The 12,336-nt window shown below is 41.5% G+C and overlaps 1 protein-coding gene across 1 annotated transcript in view; it reads left to right on the plus strand.

The window, feature by feature from the left end:
- The first annotated feature begins 5,581 nt into the window (after positions 1 to 5,581).
- FAM208A (family with sequence similarity 208, member A) overlaps positions 5,582 to 12,336 on the plus strand; it is a 61,374-nt gene continuing 54,619 nt past the window's right edge. Inside the window, exon 1 of the mRNA XM_011947264.1 lies at positions 5,582 to 6,124. Within this exon, the coding sequence (XP_011802654.1) occupies positions 5,827 to 6,124 (298 nt within the window). The 5' untranslated portion in view covers positions 5,582 to 5,826. The remainder of the gene's footprint in view (positions 6,125 to 12,336) is intronic.

Here is a 12,336-nt window from a genome sequence, read left to right on the forward strand (position 1 = left end):
TTTTTGTATTTTTAGTAGAGATGGGGTTTCACTATGTTGGCCAGGCTGGTCTTGAACTCCTGACCTTGTGATCCACCTGCCTTGGCCTCCCAAAGTGCTGGGATTACAGGTGTAAACCACTGCACCTGGCCACTTTTTTTTTTTTTTTAAACACTAGTACCTTATGAGCTTCTTTATTAGAAAAATGAGAATAATGTGAGTACTTAACCTCATAGCATTGTTGTGAAAATCAAATGAGTTAAAATATACAAAGCACTGGCCCGGTGCAGTGACTCACGCCTGTAATCTCAGCACTTTGGGAGGCTGAGGCGAGCAGATCACCTGAGGTCAGGAGTTCGAGACCAGTCTGGCCATCATGGTGAAACCCTGTCTCTACTAAAAATACAAAAATTAGCTGGGCCTGGTGGCATGTACCTATAATCCCAGCTACTCGGGAGCCTGAGGCAGGAGAATTGCTTGAACCTGGGAGGTGGAGGTTGTAGTGAGCCGAGATTGTGCCACTGCACTCCAGCCTAGGTGACAGAGCAAGACCTCTCTCAAAAAAACAAGAAAAAAAAAACCAAAAAAAAAACAAAAACAAAAAAAAAAGAAAAAGAAAATGCCAAATGCCAGGCATATTGTAACCTCTGTATTAGTTTTCTATTACTGCATAACAACTTACCACAAACCTAGTGGCTTAGAACAAAACTGTATTAGCTCGCAGTTTCTGCAGGTCAGAAGTCCAGGCATGGCTTAGCTGGGATCTGTGCTCAGCGTCTCACAAGGTTGAAATCATGCAGCTGGACTGCATTCTCACCTGGAGACTCAACTACAAAAGGGTTTGCTCCCAAATTCCTTCAAGTTGTTGGCAGCTATAAAACTCACGGCAGCTTGTTTGTTGAAACTCAGCAACAGGAGAGAGTTTCTGCTGCTTGGAGTCTCTGACCTCAAGGAATGCCTAGTCCTCCCCACCACCTTGAGATATAATTCATATATTATAAAATTCATCTTTTTAAAGTATATAGTTTAGCCAGATATGGTGACTTACACATGTAATCCCAGCACTTTGAGAGGCCGAGGTGGGTGGATCACGTGAGGTCAGGAGTTCGAGACTAGCCTGGCCAACATGGCAAAACTTCATCTCTACCAAAAATGCAAAAATTAGCTGGGTGTGGTGCCAGGCACCTGTAATCCAAGCTACTTGTGAGGCTGAGGCAGTAGAATCACTTGAACCCAGGAGGCAGAGTTTGCAGTTAGCTAAGATGGCACCACTGCATTCCAGTCTGGGTGACACAGTAAGACTCCATCTCAAATAAATAAAGTATACAGTTCAGTGGTTTTAAATATATCCACAAAGTTGTGAAATTACCACCACTATCCAATTCTAGAATATTTTCATCACCCCAAAAAGAAACCCTGTACTCATTAGCAGTCAGTCCCCACTCCCCATTCTCTCTGGTCCCTGGTAACCACCAATCATTTTTCTGTTTCTATGGAATTTCCTATTTTAAACTTCCACATTAATAGAATCTGTAACATACTGCGTTTGTGTCTGTCTTATTTCACTTAGCATAATGTTTTCAAGGTTCATTCATGTTGTAGCATGCATCAGTGCCTCATTCCTTTTTATGGCTGTATTCCACTGTATGGACATACCCTATTGATAGGTAAGTTATTTCCAATCCTTTGCTATTATAAACAACACTGTAAAGAATATCCTTGAATACATATTTAGAATGTGAATGAGTACATCTGTACCATATACATTTCTAGAAGTAGAATTGCTAGGTAAAAAGGTTATGCATCAGTAATATTGATAGTTACTGCTGAGTTATGCCATTTATATCCTGTCTTTTAAAGTACTGTTTGAGAAAGGGAGATGAAATGGCATAGTGGAAAATGCACTGAGTTTTGGACTTTGTTTCAAGAGAAGTTTAATATATTGTGGTTATTAAGGGCATGGGGCTCGGGAGGCACACTGCCTGTGTTAGAATCTTGGTTTTGCCACTTACACTCTAAATGACATTAATTAACTGCTCTGCCTGTTTTTTTCGTCTGTAAACGGAAATAACATTAGTACCTTCTCTGGGGATTGATGAGACTACACATGTAACACTCTTAGAACAGTGTCTGGGCCGGGCGCAGTGGCTTATGCCTGTAATCCCAGTACTTTGGGAGGCCGAAGCGGGTGGATCACCTGAGGTCGGCAGTTTGAGACCAGCCTGACCAACATGGTCAGAGAAACCCTGTCTCTACTAAAAATAGAAGAATTAACTGGGCATGGTGGTGGGTGCCTGTAATCCCAGCTACTTGGGAGGCTGAGGCAGGAGAATTACTTGAACCCAGGAGGTGGAGGTTGTGGTGAGCAGAGATCATGCCATTGCACTCCAGCCTGGACAACAAAAGTGAAACTCCATCTCAAAAACAAAACAAAACAAAACAAAAAAACAGTGTCTGACACACAGAAAGTACTCAATAAATGTTAACTCTTCTTACTAGCTTGCTAATGATCTTGGGTCATTGTCTTTTCCTATTTTTATTTTTTTACATTTCTGAGAGAGTGTCTCACTCTGTCACCCAGGCTGGAGTGCAGTGGCACAATCTTGCCTCACTGCAACCTCCACCTCCCAGGTTCAAGTGATTCTCCTGCCTTAGCCTCCTGAGTACCTGGGATTATAGGCATGTATCACCATGCCCAGCTAATTCTTTATTTATTTTTTTGAGATGGTGTCTAGCTCTGTTGCCTAGGCTGGAGTGCAGTGGCATGATCTCAGCTCACTGCAACCTCTGCCTCTCGAGTTTAAGCCATTCTCCTGCCTCAGCCTCCTGAGTAGCTGGGATTACAGGTACCCGCCCCCATGCCCAGCTAATTTTTGTATTTTTAGTAGAGACGGGGTTTCACTGTGTTGGCGAGGCTGGTCTTGAACTCCTGACCTTGTGATCTGCCCGCCTCGGCCTCTCAAAGTGCTGGGATTACAAGCGTGAGCCACTGCCCCCGGCCTTAACTTTTGTATTTTTAGTAGAGACAGGGTTTTACCATGGTGGCCAGGCTGGTCTCAAACTCCTGACCTCAAGTCCACCTGCCTCGGCCTCCCAAAGTGCTAGGATTATTATTATTGTTTTTAAAAACAGAGACAGAGTCTCACCATATTGTGAAGGCTGGTCTTGAACTCCTAGGCTTAAGTGATCCTCCAGCCTTGACTCCCAAAGTGCTGGGATGACAGGTGTCAGTCACCACACGCAGCCAAATTTCACTAAACTTTTTTTTTTTTTTAAATAAATGTTGATTTAGAATGGGAAGCAATTTTTATCTTCACAAAATTTAAGATTCAACCTCTGTGGAGGGCTAATGATTCTGTCTAGCCTTAATTTTAGGTACTCTTTACTAACAACCTGTGGTACTTTATGCATAGCCTAGGAGCTTCCAAGTAGAGTTGCCTTTTCTTGAGTGGATGAGTGGTGGCATTAGTATGCAATTAGTTGTTTTGTTTGTTTGTTTTAATAGAGACAGGGTCTCACTGTATTGCCCGGGCTGGTCTTGAACTCCTGGGCTCAAGTGATTCTCTTGCTTCTACCTCCCAAAGTGGGATTTTGACGTGAGCCACACCTGGCTGCAATTAGTTCTTAGTTTTGAATCTGATAAAAATGAGCTTTTATGTATACCTTCAATGAATCAACAAAAAAGTGAGTTACCAATTTGGGACTGCAATGTGAATTTCTGATCTTCTGTACTCTTTTTTAAATCAAGTAAAGCGCCTCCCCCAATTTAAAAAAATTACTTAAAATAATGTAGCATTTTTCCCTCAACCTAGACCTCAGTTTTTCATTTAAACATATTTTAAAATGTGTGTGTATGTTTTGAGACAAAGTCTCAGCCCAGGCTGGAGTGCAATGGTGCCATCTCAGGTCAGTGCAACCTCCGCCTCCCGGGTTCAAGTGATTATCATGCCTCAGCCTCCCGAGTAGCTGGGATTACGGGCATGTGCTACCATGCCCGGCTAATTTTTGTATTTTTAGTAGAGATGGGGTTTCACTGTTGGCCAGACTGATCTGGAACCCCTGACCTCAGGTGATCTGCCCGCCTCGGCCTCCCAAAGTGCTGGGATTACAGGCATGAGCCACTGCGCCTGGCCTAAAATGTGTTTTTAAACTATTTACTAATAATGGATTTACACTCTCTTTCGTATGATTTACTAAATTGATTCCAATAGGTTGGCAATCCATGATTTTTTTTTTTAATATCAGCTGTTAAACAGTGGTAATATTTATTAGAGGACAAAGGAATCCAACTTTCGTGTTGCCCTTGGGAATGCTCTTTAAGCCTGAGGCTTTATTATGATGATAATTTGGTCTGTAAACTCCTTGGGAGGTAGTTTGGGATTAGAGATCTGGGTCTCTCAAACCTGATCCTGCTGCTTGGCGACCCTCAGCAAAATATCAGCCCTCTGTTGCTTCGTGCATAAAATGAAAAAAACCGCACAGCTGCTGTAAAAATTAGGTCTTAGAGAAGCAGTCAGTGCAGCGCTTAAGTACTTGGAGAGTTAAATAGACCTGGTTTCAAATCTTGGTTTTGTTACCATAATTTGTCCCATGTCTTGCAACGCTTATTTTAAATTGTGCAAAACAGTATCTCCCTATCTGTTGCTGTGAGAATTAAATGGAGATAATGCACGTAAATCACTTGTCCAGTGTCTAGCACATAGAAAGCACTCAGTAAATATTGGCTGTACTCACGATAACCCATGATAGTTTATACTGACAAGGTAGAAATTACTATGTAAACGGCTCTTCACTATGAAGTTATTCCCTTTATGGGACAGCGACCACCTGCTGTATATTTTTTAATGTAACCGCAAGTTTATTTTTTCTTTAATATACATTTACTATAGGAAAACGTGGAGGGGGGGTGCGACCAAAGAAAAATGGTAAAAGTTAACAGCCTCCTCCTCTCAAACTCCCCAGAACCAAATCCTGTTAACACTAGGTTGTTAAGTCCCATCAGAGGATCTCAGGTTAAAGTGCTTGCTGGCGCTGTGGTCACAACCTTTGAGATAAAAGAGAAGGCCGGGTGCGAGTCAACTATCATACAAGATCCGGTGAGAACAGCAGGTCGCAGAGGCCGGACGCTTTTACGCTATTATCGCGTAGCCCATTCTCTTATCTCCTCTCCAGGTCTTTGTACACATGCAAATAGTTCACAAAGCCGAGATCGTCCCGCATCCATGCCCTGAAGCCCGTTTGGGCCGAGATAACTCGTACACTGAGGAAAGGTCTTGCCCACAAATGGGCCACCCCTGCGCTCCGGAGACAAGGCCAAGCCCGTCTCCCTCGCCTGCAGCGCGGCGGGGGATCCCCGGGAACCCGAGGATCGCCAGCGCGGCATCGCCGGGAACCCGAGAATCGCCAGGGGCCCACTCATTCCGCAGGCCACGGCTGCGGCGTCGAGGCCCTCGCCGGGCGTGGCAGTCGCCCCTTTTGGCGGGCTCGGGCGCCTCGAAACTCCGCCCCCCGGCGCGGTATATCCGCACTCGCGGAGGCGGGTGCCGCACTCCTATTGGTAGAGTGGCCCGCGGTGGCCCCGCCCCCTCCCGGCCCCGACGCGCGCACGTTGAGTGGCGGGGGAAGGCAGAAGAACTGCCCGAGCGAGGAGCGGCTCCGAGGGCCGGGCAGCACAGTTGGGGTGCCCGCTTCGGGGCCCCCAAGAGGCTGCCGGGTCGGAGTGCAGCCTGAGACCACGGGGGGAAGGGGGTGGGTGGGCTGAGAGCAGTTCGGTGGCGAGCCGCCCCTTCCCCCCACACCCGTCGACCTTGTGGGCAGAAGCTTCCCAGAGCTCCTTACGCCGGCGCGATGGCGACTGCTGTGGAGACGGAGGCCTCTCAGCCGACGGATGCGAGCTGTGAAAGTGGCGGCGGCGGAGACGACGAGATGAAGCAGGAGCTTCCGGAGCTTGAGTCCTCCCCACAAAATGGCGGCGGCGCTGGGCCTGAGGAGACCGCGGGGGCCGAGGCCGCCCAGAGCTTCAGCCACGAGCAGCCTCAGGACTCCTCTGAGGCGGGCGCGGCCGCCCTGCTCAGAGGCCCCGAAGAGCCCGAAAGGCCTCTTAGGAGGAGTTTTCAGATCCCCAGGAAGAGCAGAGAAAAGAAAGGTGGTGCCTCTCCTTCTTCTCAACCCCCTCTCTCTCTCCCCTCCATCTTTTCATTAGAACCTTTCTATCTCCTCTTCCCACACCCATCTGAGATAAGTAAACACGCATGCAGCGCCGGCCGCCTCTCCTCTCACCGCCTCGGCCGCCCAGCTGCCGCGCTTGGTGCGAGAGAAAGCGGTGGAACCACGCTCCCCTGCTGCCCCTCCCCGCGGAAGTTGGAAGTAGCTCAGGTTTGAAGCTTGTCCGTAAGGCTGCAGCTCCCAGAGAGTAAAGATGGTGCTCGGCGCCCCTCCCTCCCAGCCCCCGAAGGCAGAGAAGCTGTTGTGTCCTCCTAAGGATGCTTCTGAGAAGTCTCACTATGGAAATAGCCCGTGGCCATGGATTCTGGGGCTTTCTCCAAGGCCATTGCCAATGTTCTGAGGACCACGAGTGCTTCTCCCCGTGGAAATTCTTCAGCTCTGTGTGTCTACTTGAAACGTGCTTGATGTCAGCGTCCTCCCTTATTTAGAAATCTCTATTAGTAGATGTGATCCATGCACACTGCTATTTTTCCATCACACTTCATTGCCATTTAGATTTTCCCCCTTGTTTTTTGAATTTAGTATTTTTTTTTATATTTGAAAAGAATGGCAAGGTAGGTTCTTGGCGCAGTAATTTCCCAATGGAAAAAGATTAATGAGAAGTTACCTTGTCCTCAAGAGTCACCAAGTTGGTCTTCTAGATGGTAGAACTTCAGATTAAAAAAAATCCAGACTTAAGTTTTTGGAACCCATATGGAAACAGTTACATTAATTACTTGTGCCTTTAAAAAATCTTAATGCCATATTGTTAATACGGAGTCAGAATTCGTAATGGAGATAAAAATTAGTACTGTTTTTTGTCATTGGGGTATAATTTTTTAACTATCCAGTAAATTTTGGATATTCTGTATTTAGACAACTTCCTTTTTGCCCTACTCTGTGGTTAGGTTTTCATTATTTACTTTGGAAAATAATAGGATTTGTTTTTTTCCCGTATGGAAAGCTTTTCCATTTATTTGATTATAGAATCTTGGCTGTAGTGTTACACTGACTTTCCATAAGCATCACCAGTTCCATTTGCACTACTGGAATTGTTTGAGCCTTTTATTGGAAAAGTACAAATAAAGTTCATTTCTGTTTGGATGGCAAAGCCAAGAAAATACTTGGTGTGAGAAACCATGTTGACAAAGATGAAATTAACCTTTGGAAGTTAGCATGAGGAGTGTTTCTAGAAATATCTTTTGAGTTATGTAGTTTAGGGTTCAGAAAATATCTTTTGAGTTAATGTAGTTTAGGGTTCAGAAAGATACTTTTAAAGGTCAAGACTGTCAGTTCTTTTGGTGTATTTAGTTAAGATTTGAGATGTATGATTATAGTCTATATGAGAAAAGTTCCCAGTGTAATCAGTTGGTAGAGAATAGGTTGGAAGTACGTTCAAATGAGCTCTGGTTATGAGATAGGAGGTGGAACTATTTTTTTCTTCACAGCTTGAGAAAAGTCGGTTGGAGTCTATTTTTTTAAGGTTTAAGTGCCTAAGAATATGGACAAACTACGATATATATTTTTTTTACTGTTAGGACCAGAAAATTGGCCTAGAAACTCTTAAAATTTAGTTTGAAATGTGGAAAGGCACTGTTTGTGTGTTTTTTAAATAAATAAAACCCAGAGATTGTTGTAAAATAGACTGCAGTTGAACACACTAAAAGTAGAAATAATTGAGGGATTAGGAAATATAAACCTTGCTGTTGTCCCCCATAGTCTTGTACCTCTTGGGTAAAACTTGTATTTTCCATTTTTACTTGAGAGACAAAAGTTGTGAGGAAAATATATCGCAGTGGGCTTTTTCATGATTAGTGAAAATGAGCAATTTTTAACTTGTGTAATTATTTATACCCTGAACACCAGCTGTTCAAATAGTAAAATAGCTAAAATAGCGATTTAAATAGAACTTTAAAAAATTAAATAAGCAGCTATTTTACCACCGTGAATTTTATCTTGTTCAAGCTGAGAGAAGTTAGTAGTTGGTGATAGAATTCAATACATAAATTCAACTTTATTTAAAAAAAATTCATCATAAACAGTACAGGTGCTGCTAGTTTTACTCTTCATACTCTTCAGCCCAACGCCATCTCTTGGAAGGCTCTAAAGGTAAAGATATCACTTTGTATAGGATTTGGCTAGGTATTACTAGTTGTGGTCATCTGAGTCTTTTTATCAAGAATATTAGATTGTTTTCAGTAGGTATGTCTGCTTGAACTTTTCAGTATCAAAGGTTCTGTTGCATTCATGTTTTAATATGGCAGACTTTTTCTTGTGATTGCTTTTCCAGTGAAATTTAAGATTAGTACTTAAATATTTTAATAACTTAAAGGTCATTACTATGGAAGTATAACTTGTTGACTCAAAGTTCTTTCTTTGGTCTTGCCAGTAGTATGACATCCAAAATAACTGCCATTGTAATTGAGTAATAATATTGGCAAACACTTGTATAGTGCCTAATAAGTTGTGGGGATTGTTCTAAGCAATTTACATACATTGACAAAATCTCAACGGTGTTTTGTGGTAGGTACTATTCCCATTTTACAGATGAGACTAAAGTACTGAGAAGTTAGGTAACTTGCCCCAGATCACACAACTAATAAGTGGTGGAGCTGGAATTTGAAGATAGGTGCAGAGTACTTTTACTACTATAAAAAAGAAAAATCTTGCTACCCAGTTTGAATAATCTGAGGTTTTAAGTTAGCTGCTTTTGATCTGACCTGTTAGTAACAAAAACTATTTTTATCCCCCTATTAAATATAGAACTACTTAGTATGTTTTTGTCCTTGGGGAATTTTGACATTCAGAGATTATGTTCACTATCAACATTTGATTGGTACTGACAGATTAAGTGCCTCTTTGACTGGAAAGGTATACATTTTACTGTTTTTGATGTATATTATTTATTGGCTGAGGCATGATTCTTATATTTAACCAAATTGTAGAATTGCATTTTGTTGGTCGATGTTTCACTATCGCCGCCTTTAAATCTAGTAAGTCATAAAAAGTAAAATTGGTAATTGCATTTGATGTAATTTTTCCCTCCAGAGTTTTTGGGAAATGGAGTAGTGATGATTGACTATCTGGAAAATGTTTATTGGTTAATGTTTTTGTAGGGTTCAAGGGAGTCTCAAAAATTAATTGCTCTCATGCACTAAGTTTCCCTACTGGTTTAGTCCAGAAGTAATGGCTAATTCTCCTAACCTCCATCTTCCCACACAAAATTTGCACTTGCGTTTTGGAAGCCATTGGAGCCAAGTCTCATTCTTAAGGAAATTTCCATGGTATTTTATTAGTTGTATATGGATGAGTGGGTTCTGAGAACAATAGGTCTCTCCATACATAATAGCAAAGTAACCGAGGTAAAATTTACTTGGACCTATCCTCAGTGCAAAAAACATTGTTTCGTATTTGTACTCTCTTGATTCCTGCCAGCATATTCATTTCTAATTGTACGCTATGTTCAACCTTGTTGATTTTAGAGATGAAGTACCCAATCCTAAAGTATTGTCTGTGGTAATTTTTTTTAGACTGAAGAAAAGTGATTTTAAAAAAAGACCTTACTGTGAAGAAGAAATGGATGGAGAGTGGTTGTATTATAATCATTAATAGACATCAGCTATGAATTCAGAGAAAATTTCAGATCCCTAGCCTCTTCTTGCTAATTATTTTGTCATGCTAATTATTTTGTCATCTTCCATGAATTAGTTACTTCAAATCAGACAATTGTTTATTTATACTTCATACTACCCATTTGTATTTTTTTTTTTGGAGGCAGAGCCTCTGTCGTCCAGGCTGGCATGCAGTGTTGCAATCCTGGGTCACTGCAGCCTCCGCCTCCTGGGTTCAAAGGATTCTCCTTCCTCAGCCTCCTCCGAGTAGCTCCGTTACAGGCGTGCGCCACCATGCCCAGCTAATTTTTGTATTCTTTTTAGAGACGGGATTTCGTCATGTTGGCCAGGCTGGTCTCGAACTCCTGACCTGAAGTGATCCGCCCTTCTTGGCCTCCCAAAGTGCCAGGATTACAGGCATGAGCCACCATGCCCAGCCCCATTTGTATGTTTTGATAGGAATGGTCCATCTTTTAAGTTCAGCTTTTTAAAATTTATGTACATATGATAATTTTTTTGCGATTCATATACATAATACAAAAAGATCTGCCTTAACACCAAATTGGTAACACTAATTGATGAAGATGTTCTTTTGATTAAGGAACAAAGCTATTTGATGACCTAAATTATATATCTATGCTGACTGCCTTTATAAATATAATCTTTAAATCTTGAGTGTGGGCCAGGCATGGTGGATCATGTCTGTAATCCCAGCACTTTGAGAAGCCAGGGTGGGCAAATCACGAGGTCAGGAGTTTGAGACCAGCCTGGCCAACTTGGTAAAACCCTGTCTTTCCTAAAAATACAAAACATTGGCTGGGCCTGGTGGCGGGCTCCTGAAATCCCAGCTACTCGAGAGGCTGAGGCAGGAGAATCACTTGAACCCAGAAGGTGAAGGTTGCAGTGAGCTGGGATCGCGCCACTGCACTCTAGCCGGGGCAACAGTGTGGGACTCCATCTCAAAAAAAAAAAAAATTTTTTTTGAGTATGTTTTATATGATGCTACTAATAAAAAACATTTGATGATAGTATGGCTAAGAGTCAGGAAATTTGAATTCCAGTTCACATTCTATGTTACTGTCAGTTTCCTCATTTAAATTATAAATGTCCAAGTGCCCTTCTAAATCTGTGCTCTTCAGTCTCGTAAAATACATCTATAATTAGTTTGTCAATAGGGAAACCTAGTATGATCAGTAATCAACTCAGCTGTTTTTCTGACAGGCATTTAATGGAAATCCATTAAATAAGCAAAATTACACATTTCTTAATGTGTGAAAGAACCTCTATTGCTACTGCTGTTAACCTTTATAAAACAAAGGGTGTTACGACTCTTGGCCCTGTTATCTCTAGAGGAAGATTAAAATCAGAAAAAATTAAGAGATTTGAGAGAGGATATGAGGGTAGAAAGAGCAGTATTAGAACCAAATTCTTTGTTCTTTTATAGCCAACTTCCTGTGCCTAAGTGTTCTATGTGATTTATGGTCTATAAAATAAAACAGTCATTTTTCCAGCTCTTGACATGATTGGATATTGTACGTCTAATATCACACACACGCACGTCGTATATTTCAGGATACAAGATAGGGAGCGTGATCACTTGAATTTGAATCCCAGCAGCTTGATCCATTCGTTAATCCTGTAACCTTGGGCCAACTCAAAGGCTACTTGTCTCAGTTTCAATTGAGAAATGGGCATGTTGAACTTCATAGCATACTTTTGATGATTGAGATGATACATTTAAAGCTCTTAGTACAGTATTGAAGGTGGTACTTAACCACTAATAGTTAGATAGTAACTGTCATAATCTAGAGAACAGTATGTTGAATACTGAGTTCCCTGAGTGAAATGGATGGTTCATATGTATAATGCTTTTCCTGTTTGGATAGACACAGGGTTGTTTATTATTACTACCTCAAATAGTGACCCATAGTTGAGATTTTTGACGCAAGTATTTTCTTTAAAAGGAGTGACAAGACACATTGATCAAGATACATGTAGTGTTAAATGACCTCTGAGGACATAAAATAGACTACCAGAGAATATACATTCAGAACATGAACTTAATAAATTTTCTGAACTGCTATTACCAGCAAGTTGACTTGAAATCCTTAAAAATAGTTGCAGGGTAATTTTATTATTTTAGAAGTTATCACCAGAAAAAATGAGAAATTATAACTGGCCTAACTAAGCCACTGAGGCATTTACAAAACAAAATCATTAGGATACAGATATTTATTGTTAGAGCTAAAATGCTTTTTTCTTTGCATTTTAAGAATTTTTTTCCTGTCAGCTGTCATTTTTAGTACATTGGACATGACTCTTGGACATTGCTTTAGAGTGAACTGGAAATGTTAAGTACTTTGAGAATAATTTGGATGTGAACTTTTATGCAGATTTATGATTTGACTAATTTTTTTACTTACGATTAGATTAATGGTATAAATTGTATTGGGTAGCTCAACTAATGAAAATTTATGTAGACTATAAAATTCCATAGAAATTGGCAGCCATGTGATATCTTTTTTTGTGTAAATTTTAGATA

The sequence above is a fragment of the Colobus angolensis genome, unplaced genomic scaffold, assembly GCF_000951035.1.
Source record: "Colobus angolensis palliatus isolate OR3802 unplaced genomic scaffold, Cang.pa_1.0 Scaffold26, whole genome shotgun sequence".
Lineage (NCBI taxonomy): Eukaryota > Metazoa > Chordata > Mammalia > Primates > Cercopithecidae > Colobus > Colobus angolensis.